This window comes from Bombina bombina, chromosome 5 (assembly GCF_027579735.1).
Source record: "Bombina bombina isolate aBomBom1 chromosome 5, aBomBom1.pri, whole genome shotgun sequence".
NCBI lineage: Eukaryota > Metazoa > Chordata > Amphibia > Anura > Bombinatoridae > Bombina > Bombina bombina.
In genome coordinates, this window is record NC_069503.1 from 629,943,696 (window position 1) to 629,957,647 (window position 13,952).

At 33.0% G+C, this 13,952-nt stretch overlaps 1 protein-coding gene across 2 annotated transcripts in view; it reads right to left on the bottom strand.

Moving 5' to 3' along the window:
- The window catches only part of LOC128660660 (poly(rC)-binding protein 3-like), a 282,926-nt gene that overhangs the window by 1,951 nt on the left and 267,023 nt on the right, over nt 1-13,952 (bottom strand). Inside the window, exon 14 of one of the 2 annotated variants that reach the window (XM_053714595.1) lies at nt 10,483-11,912. The exons of the other annotated variant lie outside the window; for it this stretch is intronic. Coding sequence (XP_053570570.1) covers nt 11,555-11,912 — 358 coding nt within the window. The 3' untranslated portion in view covers nt 10,483-11,554. Of the gene's footprint in view, nt 1-10,482; nt 11,913-13,952 lie in introns of those variants that run through there. 2 annotated transcript variants of the gene reach the window in all.

Here is a 13,952-nt window from a genome sequence, read left to right on the forward strand (position 1 = left end):
TCATAACACTGTAACGGTTTACTCTTTTCCTTCATTTTACTTTGCTTTCTGTATATATATATATATATATATATATATATATATATATTGTACTTAAAAATTATGAATAATTAGCAACAAGTTTAGACTGTAAGATAACCAAGCTTATTTGAACCAAAATATTTTAATTTAAGTAAATATGTGGGTTTTGTTGAACATAAATTTGAGTAATTTATATATAGGAGCAAATTATACCTTTGGGAACCATAAAATATTGCTATGCATAATCTGCCCAAAATTAAAAAATCCAAATAGAATCATAGGCCAAAAGAAATGTATATCTGTAGTATTGAAATAACCAGTAGCACAAATTTAAATATAAAGAATGTATAGGGGAAAAATAATCTTGAATTTTATTATTATTATTATTATTATCATATCACTTATTTGTAGATCACCAACAAATTATATAACAAAAAAGACATATACAAACAATCACACAAGAGAAACTCAAATGTGCAATACGAGGAAAGATAATACAATATATTAATGAATAGGAAAACATCAATGCAGTTGTTAGAATTTTGTTTTATTGATACATTTTAATATTTTATACATGTACAATAACATTTCCCTTCAAATTGAGCAACCTGTTGTATACTCCAAAAATGTGAAGTTTATCAGCTTTCTCTCATTTATGTATAAGTTACCGCACACGTGATTATGTACAGATTCAAGCCACAGATATTTTGTGGAATCTTTTGTTGTCCTAGTGAATAATAGGTGTATCATTTTATTATGGTCAGGTAAGCGTCAGGAATTAAAAAAGTACTGTCTCTTTGTCACACTTTAAAATGGTCTCACCTTACCAGTATAAATAGGTTATACATATTATTTATGTCAAGTAACCTTTTAAGAGAAAAAAACAAACAAAAAGTGTACAGTTTTCTAAACATTGTAAGAGACATTATTAAGGGGTCATTAAATGCTAAAATTTACTATCACACATAAAAAACACAAAATTTAAACATATTTTAAAAATATATATATATTTTTTGATGGAAAAAATATTGTTAAAGCTGTTTATTTTAACTTTGAAGTAAACAGGAAGTGCAACTGGGCCTTAATGCCTTATTGCTTACTGGCTGAAAGCTTTATTGGTAGACACATTGACCCACGAAAATAAAGACAAAAACATTTCTCAATACAAAATCATCATTGTACAAACATTTTAAATCAAATGCTCTCCCATAGGTGCAACACAAATATGATGTCCCTTTAACACGCCAATATCATTTTTAATACCATCAATAAGCACTGTATCTATCAATACTATTTTATTACTAAAGTAAATTTTTCATTGAATTCATGAAGTTTTCTGCAGATAATGGCAGTTTAATATTTTTACTATGAATATTTATCTGAAATTCTTGGCAATCCTATGAGAATAGATTAAGTGACGTGTTCAGTACGGCCCTATTTCTTATTAAGCACTTTGATATACTGATATTAGTATTAAACAGTAACAATTAGTTATTAAACAAATATAGCTATGTACAAGCAGCTAGTTAAACACTTTTATATTTTACAACATTACAAAGTAATGTACTAAAGAGAATCAGTACAACAATTAATTCTTTTTTTACTACCACCCATTTTTATTTCATACCAACAGCAAAATATTTATTGCAGCTACAACCAATACAGTCACATTATGTTGAATATGAATGTGTTTGTGCAAACCCTGAATTAATTAGATTACAAGATACTCCTTGCACTAAACTCACTCACATAGCTAAGGCTTAATAAAATATTTCCACCTGTATTTCTGTAGTACAGATCCTTAAATGTGTACCATAAACATGTTAGTTTACAAAATACAAGATGTTAAGGGTTATTGCTGAATGTCTAAGTTTACAAAATGGCAAAAATACAGAATAGTCTAAAAGAAATAAAATAAATGGCAACGTCTCATATAACCTAAATCTCTTTCCCAGGGCTACATGTAGTAATCAACCTATAAACATGGGCATAAGTACCTGGAGAAAAGGGGTATGGACACTCCCAAGGCCACAGCTCCTGGGATTTTCATCTTGAGGAATTTAATAAAGCTGATAATAAAATATTTTTTCACAAAAATAGCAACACTGGGGAAAGTGGTGGTCAGGACCTCAAGTTGTAGATTCAGGGGTCATTTGCAGGAACACTTCTTTACAGGAATGGTGGTTGATTTACTATACACTCTGTAGGAACAACTGCTGTAACGGCGTTAAAAAATGCATAAACCTATACTGATAATTAATGTTACACTTTATAAGGTAATATGGATACACTTAAAGGGACAGTCTAGTCCAAAATAAACTTTCATGATTCAGATAGGGCATGTCATTTTAAACAATTTTCCAATTTACTTTTATCACCAATTTTGCTTTGTTCTCTTGGTATTCTTAGTTGAAAGCTAAACCTAGGAGGTTCATATGCTAATTTCTTAGACCTTGATAGCCGCCTCTTTTCTGAATGCATTTTGACAGTTTTTTTTTACCACTAGAGGGTGTTAGTTCATGTGTGTCATATAGATAACATTGTGCTCACGCACATGGAGTTACCTAGGAGCCAGCACTGATTGGCTAAAATTCAAGTCTGTCAAAAGAACTGAAATAAGGGGGCAGTTTGCTGAGGCTTAGATACAAGGTAATCAGAGAGGTAAAAAGTGTATTAATATAACAGTGTTGGTTATGCAAAGCTGGGGAATGGGTAACAAAAAGGGATTATCTATCTTTTAAAACAATAAAAATTCTGGTGTAGACTGTCCCTTTAATAGGTCTTGAGGTTCTTTATCTGCTATAAAATTATTTTTCTGTGGCTCCAAATAACATACTTTGTGTGAAATATAGGAAAAAATCTACAATTATATGCCCGTTTTCAAATGAGGAGCCCATTTGAACTTCATTTTACTCAGATGAGTTTTTTTAACTCTATTAAATAAAACAGGAAGGTGTTAGATTAACTATGCTTTTACATGATTTATGCCATTTTGTACTTGATTAAGTTCCATAGAGTAGTTAAATTGTCTTATATTCTATATGTTGACAGTAAACAAACAGTGACTGATCACATTCAAGTTCATATCAATAGCATAATCTGCACATAAGTAGTTTGGCTTGACATTGAATCACAATAATTCAGAAAGAAACATTAAACAATTAGGGAAAGCGAGGAAACACGTAGAAAGTCTAATAAGGCTCAGTTTTGAACCACAGTCTTAGGTTGGCCAGAACTAGACTTAAGAAGGTAATTTTCTTTCATTTATTTATACCCTGGAAGGAGACTTAGTTTACATACAAAGAAAATTAGAAAAAATCCTCCAAAGGAGGAAAATAAGATGCGCTAAAAATATAGATGAAACCACTATAATGTCCACATAGAAAACGAAATAACCTCCTGAATTAAAAAGTCCAAAGTTCCACAAATCTAGTTAAGTTCACGTTCCACGTGCTGCAATTCTTCTTTGGCTTCACTCAGTGCAAGAATTAATTCCCTAAAGAAGTCAACAGCTGGCGCCACATTGTGTGAACAATCAAAGATACCACAATACTCCTTATAAGTAAGGTACTCACAAAAGTTTTAGCACAAGATATTGCAAGATAATACAGGCTGGAATGTTTCAAGCAGCTCAGCTCACAGGCCTGATGAAATGGTGGTCTATCCTTTGAGAAATGCATCACATCTGGGCAGGGCTGCCATCAGGGGGTGAAAGGGGTGACTGGAGTCAGGGGCCCTGTGAGCTAGAGGGGTCCCAGTGGCCCCTAGGTGTTTCCATAACATATTTTTTTGTAGTATGGGATGCTTTTTTTTGTTTATTGAGAGCAGTGCATATTAACACAGCATGCAGAAGGCAGCACGGGCAGGAGGGCTGGGCCCCAGCCACACTAGCAAAGCTGCTATACAGCATGGTCCTGGGGGCAGGCACTTTTTTAAAACAAAATTAAGCAAAGCGCGCTAGTTAATAGAGCAGGAGGTCCAGGGCTACACTAACAAGTGCATTTCAGCCCACCAATCAATAGTGCACCGGCCAGGGAATGAGCGCTAATCTGTGCTAGAGCGGGAGAATCAGGTGGCAGTAAGTCCTTCTCACAGTACCTGCACTTGTGTCTGAATGGTATAAGACCAGCAGTTAGGTAATTAAAGAATGCTTGGCTAGTGGCTAATAAACTATTTGATTTACCTGGGAGCTTACATTTTTACCTTTAAACCCCTAAATAATTTTCTCCTCTTAACAAACAATGTGGTTCCAAATTCCCATTCATTTTCCTCCATGTGCTTCTCCTCAAAGACCTTTTTGTGCATTAGCACAGTGTTGGCAGGGCTGTGACTGCAAACGAAAACACAGAGGAAAATGTTTGGGAATCCAGAACCACTTTAGCTCTGTGCTATCAGCAATGCTGTAAACTTCCCCAGACACAGAAGAGCTGCTGCCAGTGTTTTGTATTATTCCCGACTGCGTTATATTTGTCTATCTCTGGCCACGCCTACAAAATACTTTCAAAGACAGTTGTGCACGCATGCGCTCACTGCAGCAGTCCTACAATTAAACTGAAAATTACACCAAAGAGCACGTATGTGCTCACTGCCGCAGTCGGCAAATATTACAGACGCGGGACCTCCCCAATTTTGGGGACATCTAAATACCACTGGCCAAAAAAGAAGTAAATGAGTGAACGTTTTTTCCTTTGCAAGGATTATCCTTGGTTTTTAACTTTTTAATTGTTTTAATAAATACATGTAAACCATACTGCTTGACCTTTTTGATGCTGCTGTTTGGTGATACTCCACTTGCTACTAGGACCAGGAAGATTGGTACTGACATTTGGGATTGCAGTCACCAGTATATTGGCATGAGCATGACCACCTGTGGAGCTGAGATGCTGGGACTAGCATAAGACCTGAAATCCTTTACCTGGGAGACAGTGAGCTGGGTCACTGCAATCAGTCCAACCTGTGATATCTCTCTTGTGCTGACACTTTTGGAAGTATCTTTATTTATAAGGAGTACTGCAGTATCTTTGATTGTTCACACAGTGCGTTACCTTCTTTTATTTTCTTTAGGATACTGATTCTTAGATTTCATGTAAATCACTTACAACTACACATGTTTTGTAGTAATGTATTAAAAAATGCTATTTGGTAAAATAACGAGTTAAAAGTTCACAGTGTCACTTTTAATATATACATTTTACTCTTTGCAATAAATTATAGAAATACTGTTATTAAACATTATTCATGAGCCTTTCCAGCTGTGCTGCTTTTGCAGCTGCATGTGTACTTTGTAATTTTCCGTATCATATAGAATCTCTTACTAATGTAAAGAGAATAATCGTTTATTATTATAACGCCATTCTTTGCATATCAACATTTTATATAAGAGCAGATTGGCTATATTAAATTACATTACGCTCCATTAAAGTAGTGTTGTTTGCTACACCCACTCATCAAGTACCATTAACCGACAATATTTAAAAGCTTTGCCTACCATAGCAGAGGTAAAACAACTAAAATAGAACTACTAATCAGGCAAAGCAGACACATTTTTAAAATCTGACCTGTTAGGGCATATGATGACTGGAACTGAGGACCACTGTCTTAAGGGACAATTTGTAATTCTTTATGTATTTGCTCACTGTTGATAGCTCTGAATCTGGTTCCTTGGTGCCATATATACTTTAAAGGGACAGTCAACACCAGAATTTTTATTGTTTTAAAAGAAAAAATCCCTTAATTACCAATTCCCCAGTTTTGCATAACCAACACAGTTATAATTATACACGTTTTACCTCTGTTATTACCTTGTATCTAAGCCTCAGCAGACTGCCCCCGTATTTCAGTTCTTTTGACAGACTTGCATTTTAGCCAATCAGAGCTGTCTCCATGGTAAATTCACGTGCATGAGCTCAATGTTATCTATATGAAACACGTGAACTAATGCCCTCTAGTGTTGAAAAACTAGCAAAATGCATTTAGATTAGAGGCGGCCTTCAAAGTCTAAGAAATTAGCATATGAACCTCCTAGGTTTAGCTTTCAACTAAGAATACTAAGAGAACAAAGCAAAATTGGTGATAAAATTAAATTGGAAAGTTGTTTAAAATTACATGTCCTATTTGAAACATGAATGTTTTTTTTGGACTTGACTGTCCCTTTAATTAAGATGTGATGATTGTATAGTGAATTAATTTCTTTATTTCCCAAAATAATAAACAAGCAACCAAAATATTAATAGTATGCTTATCAGCTCACTAAAATCAATTCTAGAGATTTCACGTAAACTATAAGCATTTTCTAAATGAATGCAAATTTGATGCACATTGCATTTGATCCTTGGTTAAAAAAAAAAATGGAGAAGAAAAAGATTGTTTTTATTATATGCGATTATCTTTGGATAGTTCCATACGCTGGTATTTATTTAAATTCTGAATATAAGGTTGAATGCAGTTCCAGCATTAAAAAAACAGTATTGAACAGCAAGGTTTAACTCAGCTTTTTGTTACAGAGTCCTTTTAGGAAAATGTCTGAACATTGCAAGTAGCAGAGAGGGCCCTTTAAATAGGAGGTCACAAGGTGTTAATATGTTATGGCTTCAGTAGTTTTCTTCCTGAGTATTTTTATCCACAAATTTAAGTGGTAACAGTCATCCATTGTGCCCTTTAATTACTTGCAATGGTTTCTCTTTCCAATCTATTAGAATTTAGCCATCCTAAATTTTGTAATCAATTCAGATGGCTTTGTTCGTTGAAAGAGCCACTGTATGTATACAATAAAACCTTAGTTCTTCAAGTTTTTTGTAGGTCTTCATATAAGCAAAAAAATGCACTTTAGCAACTAACAATTAAATATACTTTTTAGTCATTTCTAATTAACATTTCAAAAAGTCGAACCAAGTAATTGTAATTAATAGTAAACACACTGATATTCATAGTTATGTACATGTTTCTTATTTTAAAAGTGTAATTTGTGCTGCGTTTTTAGAACTTGAAAAGATTGTTTTTATAAATATCTGACCTGAGAAACCGCAAGAACAATCAACAACATGTAAGTAGGCATTATATGCCGTTTGAGAGATGCCAAAAGGGTTTATCAAGTCTATTGAATTAGATAAATTCAAATATATAAAAACCCATGTGACAAATGTATGATGGATTGGAATACTACTCGTAAAGCACAGTATTGGTGGAATTTTGAAAACAAAAGCATAAAAACATATACTGATTTTCTAATGAGTTGGAATAACCTTACATTAAAAAATATATATATATGCAAATCACTTTGTAAGGTTCTACTAACGGAAAAAACACCCAATAATATCCATTCTTTCTGTCAAATATAAAAACAATTATGCCATTTTGTCTGTAAACTTCCCAATAAATTTTAGACATCCTAAGCACAAAACGATTCTTAATTGCTTTTTTAATCAGGAAAAGATTTATTTATATATATATATTTATATTTATAAAAACAAATAAATTAACTTGCCATCAAATCTACAGTTAAATACAGTGATTATGGGATGCTAGATGTTCATGCTTTAAATACACACTAGCCAAAGCATGAACATAAACAAAAATTAACAGAAATAAACCCCCTGATGTATAACATTTTATTTTCTTAAAAACAATAGTGTTGATTTGGAACAGCATTAAAATCAACAAAGTTTAAAAGTAAAATTCTCTCATAGTGTAAAAAAAAAAAAAAAAAAAAAAAAAAGGAAAAAAATAATAATGTTCTCCCTCTCTGAATGAAAAGTAAATTTAAAACTGGCAGAAAGTCCTCTGGTGGTTAGAGTCCATAGAAAAAGTCTCATGGGGCTTTGGATAAGTCCCGTTTTCGAGGCTAATACAATACGAACATGTTGATATACATTATAGAGCCCCCAGGCCAGTAACTTCTGATGATATCCTAAAAATGGAAAGAAAATGGAGGGAAAAAAGCAAGGAAAAAAAAAAAAATCTTCTCACCATTAAAAAAATAAACACTCAGTTACAACCAGCATAGAAGAGCTTATTCAATGCAGGCAACATTTTTTGATATTGGTTTAGCTTAGTTATTAAAAGGCCATTACATGACATTTTGCTTCTGTGTAAAAATGTTGTGCTTGTCTCACACTCCCTAATAAGGTCAAAAAGCAAATTGTGTAACCTAGTTTTTTTCCCTCCAAAATGGTGCAAACCAAATAGCTAGTTAAGGTAATTTTCAGTATTTTGGGGATAAAAACCTAGGTTACAGAATTTGTTTTTTTGGTCTTGCTTTAGAGTGTGAGAAAATCAATTTTTTTCCATAAGAGCAAGATGTTTTTTTAATGTCCCTTTAAAACATAAATACAATAATCCAGTACAGTTATTTCAAGCAGTTAATACGCTGAGGGCCTGGAACATTTCAATTCTTCATTTTATATACAAAGCATAAACAAATATCTAAGCACAATTTTTAAGGATGGTGAATCTTAATAATGGTTACAGTGGCATATTTAGTGTGACAGTGGAGACAAGCCTACATTGTACATAAATTACTCATAATACTATATGGTAATAGTCCCTGCACAGTAATACTGAAAATACTGGAGCTTACTAAAATGCAAAATGCTCCAGCATTCAAGGTTTTTAAACACGAAGTTAAAAAAACATATTGCATTTAAATTATGTGATTACAGCTTGTTTCAGATTGACATCAACTATGTAAATGTCCATTTCTTAAAGCTAAGTGTCTAAAGATTGTGATGCACATGAGAATGTGGGTTTCTAGGCTGGAATATTTTGAGGAAAACAATATTGCATTACTAAAGCAGTACCAAGCAACAGAAATCGTAACAGAAAAAAAATAAAATGAATGGAAAAACCGAAAAGATCATTGAAAACTAGTTCCAACAGAACCAAACATAAGATTCAGAAGTTATCATGTTTCATTTTTGTGTAAACTTTTACATATTTTTTTTACTGTGAATTATTTCTGGCGCTATGGGACATCATAAAGGCTGAAGGAGAAACCCGAAAAGCTGCCAGTTACCTGCCATTGCTATAGTGAGCAACATTTATTTAAATAATAATCAAGCTAAATGTATGTTGGGTTCTGTAATTCTAATAATTTTCTTAGTTCTATAGACTGACTCAGCAACTTTTCTTTTTTCCTTCCTTGATCTAAAAAAAAATTGTACTGTCTTAGCATGATACATATTTCTTACAGAATTTTGTATTTTTTTATTTGACTGAATTATTTCATATTAGAAAATACATTGTCATAACACAATGTGGGATATCAGTGCAAGATTAACTAAATATGGCCAGATTATCAGTGGAGCACTATTTAATGCTCCCGCACAAGTATTAACTCTGCTAGAAGTAAGCTTTTGGACTCATTGGGCACGTATTATGAGTTGAAAGTCAACTGTTTTCGTTAACCCGACAAGCGCAAAAAGCTCAACTATAGAATATTGTGTGCACGTTCACGTATCCCCCCACAGAAGCCAATGGAGGAAAAACACCCTACTCGTGTGCAAACACGATCGCATTTTCTCATGTGCGCTAACCCGAGATAAAAATATAAATATTTCACATTCCAATGTTCTTCACATACAATAATATGTTCTATTTATTCAGATATATATATATATATGATAATATTTTGGTACAATATAAATCTATACCTATATATATATATATATATGTATATATATATATATATATATATACATGATTATATATAGGTATAGATATATACACATATATATAGGAATATCTATTTATAAATACTTAGAACATATTATGCTATGTGCAGAACATTGGGATGTCAAATATTTACTACAACAAATACATAGTTAAAACCTTTATTAAAAATGAATATTGCATAAACATGCTTTATATGTTTTCATCTAACTGCAAAGGGCTCCAATGCGCATATATATATATATATATGTGTGTGTGTGTGTGTGTGTACCTATGTATTTATATGTTTATATGTGTTGATAAAAAAAATTATTAGATAGTGTTATTATGAGTGTAACTGTACTTAGTAATGTTTTTTTATGTGTTTTGTGCAACTTTATTGTTTTGCAAGACAGTTAATAAGAGCTCTGAGGACGCAGTAATCATTCTAGCGTAAATCACGATTGCGTTTAAGCAAACGCGTTAACTTTCAATTCGTAATACCTATGATAACCCAGATGAGCGCAAACACTCACAATAAACCCCTTATCGTTCACGCACAAACGTTTGTACTCCACTTGTAATCTGGCCAATAATATTTGATCACAAAAAACAAATCAATGAATACACTGTAGTCAATGCTATAGTTATTATTTTTTTATTATTATTTAGATGTAGATTACATGGGTTTATTTTATTTAAATAGTATCCTATTGTATATTGTTTTATATAAACTTTTCAGCTGTGTTCATTATATATATATATATATATATATATATATATATATATATATATATATATATATATATATGTGTGTGTGTGTGTATATTTGTATTTAATAACTTTACTTGGTAGTTTGATAGTAAGTGAAATCCTTACAATTAATGACCACTAGAGGTGGCTTCTTGCACACATTTAGGTAGGGAATCTAGGAATCAATGAATGATTAAATTGTGTTATAAAGTAAATTGCACAACATACATAAAGATTTAAAGCATTGTTGTAGTGCTAAAATAACATTTAGTAAAATAAGTATAAAAACAAATGCACAACTATTTCTAAAAATTATATAAACTTAAAAATGTATACGAAGTAAAATAAAGATGTCTATAAAATATTTTTTCTTGTTTATACTGAGGTAAATAGAATAATGTACACGTCCATAATATTTTTACTAAACTGCAAAATATACAGATGCAACACTTTCTGTACTTATTTATTGCTTAATTCTGCACAGTCTTCAAATATGCACAAAAATGTGTTCTGTTTGTCATTAAATACACTTTTTAGGAATTTTATATTTATTTCTGTTTGTTCGATATATGTGTCTTTGATCTTTTATCATTAATGAGTAAAACCTTTATATATCACTTTTATATTAGTATTAAATACAAGTAATGATTACACGTTTTACCTGCATTTGCCATTAGGGCCTGCATCTAATTTTTAAACACTCTTTGACAATTTTTTTTTTAATTACCATGAACTATGCAGTAATTTGAGTTTATTAAATGTGTTTTGCATGTTTAAAAAAGCAGGCTTTGTGTATTAAATTGTTCTACTTCAAATACTAAATTTAACAAGGCAAACATGCCAGGACACTTCATCTCTGTGTCATCTAACCCACCCACCAATCACCCCCCCCAACCAAAAAAATAAAAAATAAAATGAAAAAAATAAATTAATAACTGAATTGCTAAAAAAAAAAACTGTTGGAACTAGTTGTAGTTTTGGGTTAATAGTCATGGAATAAGAGGATAAAACAGTAAACAATTGCAGTTCAACAAAAAGAAGAAAGAAATAAAGAAAATGAAAAATAATAAATGCCATATTGTTTCCTTTAGGGTTATCTACCACAGAATCTTGGTAGAGCTTTGTTCTCATCCTTTCAATATGGAGCAAACTTCTGTCGGTCAGATTTCTTAACCCCACTCGTCGATGGAATTTTGGCAGTATAAGCAGGTAAATTCCCAGTGGCCCCCGCAGTGGCCGCTGCATTTAGTGCCAGGAGTGGGACAGTTTTCATGCCAAGCAGACTGGAGACAGGAACAGCATAGTGGGTGGTCGGTAAAGTTGGTAGGGGGGGAGGGGAATTGACGTTAACCGCGGAGGCAGCAGCAGCTGCCGCCAACATAGCCATAGAGGTGGGGGTGGAGGAAGGGGTGGCAGACTGAGATAGGTTCATGTTGAGGTCAACAGGGGTCGTGACGGAAGCAGTCTGGGTGCTCAGTTTAGCCATCTCTAAGCTGCAAACGAAGAGAGGAACAGGAACAAATAGGTTGGGATGGTCAAGCAAGGATCAATTTGGGAATAAAGTAATGGAAATGGGTGGGAACCAAACAAAAAAAGGGGTCAGGTTAGATTGGTAAACAAAAGGAACAGACATATGGAAGGTGGGGGGAGAGAGAGAGAGAAAAAAGGGAAAATGAGGTTCAGAGGAGGAACATGTTATGTGTTAAAGAAGAGAAATAACAAAAGGGTACTTCATGATTTGATGAGGAAAACATTACTAAGACTATAAAGAATACCTTAAAATGGGTATTTGTCAATGGAAAAAAAAAATCTAATGAATGCAGAGAATGATAAACGATGATAAAGCAAAACAAAATAATGAAAACAGAATTATGATTACTCCTGTGCACTGGTATGTTTGCCTTTAAATTGTTTCTGCACTTGGTATACAGCCCTTATAGTTTTGTGGAAATAGAGCTGTATTTTATTCACTAGAATGTATAACTCTTCCTTCATTAATCTCCTTATCACCAGTGTAGAGGGTGGACTTTTTCATATCTTTTGTCAACTCCAATATGTACAACTGAAACATTTTTTTGCATATTTTTCAGCATATTAGAATAAAGAGAACAATGATATTCAGTATCAGTACCCATTTTCATTTTACATAAGAAGTTAATGTCATACACACCAGGTCAGCTCAACTGTCACAAGATCAGTAGCAACAGCAATCAAATGACTTAGTTTAAGTTAAATTAATAATAAAAGTATGTAACACCAAACTCATAAAACAATAATAGCTTAAAGGGACAGTCTACTACAGAATTTCTATTGTTTAAAAAGATAGATAATCCCTTTATTACACAATCCCCAGTTTTGCATAACCAACACTGTTATATTAATATACTTTTTACCTCTGTGATAACCTTGTATCTAAGCCTAGCTGTGAAAAACTGCCAATGCATTGAGATAAGAGGCGGCCTTCAAGGGCTTAGAAATTAACATATGAGCCTACCAAAAGAACAAAGCAAATTTGATGATAAAAGTGAATTAGAAAGATGTTTAAAATTGCATACCCTATCTGAATTATGAATGTTTAATTTTGACTAGACTGTCCCTTAAAAGACTCACATTTGAACTTATGAACCTGTGTTTTTAAGAGGCGGGGCTTGGTTGCTGTGGCTTGGTGTTCGTCACTTTGCAGATAGGACTTTAGCATCTCAATGTTTTTTTTAAGTGTAACATACACTGAGCAGCAAAGACAGTATTTTATAGTGATCACTGCAATAGCTTGAAGTATTAAAAGCCCATTATAGTTCAGAAATGACATACTGAAATTTTAGCACTAGCGACCTTGCATGTTTGTTAACCAAGGGGTTAAACACATAAATAAAAATACCACTCAGGAGCAGCAGAAGCAATCTCGCAGCTGGGTTGTGGGACTACCGATGATGATTGGCTCACCAGCCATGTGGGTTGCTAGTGCTAAAATTGCATACCCTAATAAACTGGAGCATGTCATTTTTTAACTATAATAGACCTTTAAAGATATGCGCTGAAGACCAGCACTTTCCCACCATCAGTTAAACTCTAGTTAAAGGGCATGCATGTTCTTAAACTGACATTTTTAAAGATTTCCAAGCTATATTTTTTGCATTAGTGCACTTTGCTTACTATGGCCTAGTTTTCATTGCTGTTGTAAACTGTGTGAACTGGTGCTAAAATAAAACCTCTCCCTCGACTTGACTTGTTTGCGCAATTTACAACAGCAATGGGGACTAGTTATGTGTTTAACTTCTGCAAAGTTGTTAAACACAGCTTTATTCCTACATGGGAGCTGCAATATATTGTAGTGACTTAGCAGGAAATGGCTTTTGAGTCAATTAGGATCAGCGTATGTGAGTTGCCACAATCATCAACGATTTCCTGCTCAGTTAGTTTAGTTGCAATGTATTCTGGCAATTGAGTGGGACTTTAGCTATTTGTTTAACCATAAAAAAAATGTTCTAAAGTTTAAGAGCAATTCATTAGTGCAGTATTACTTGCCTATTACT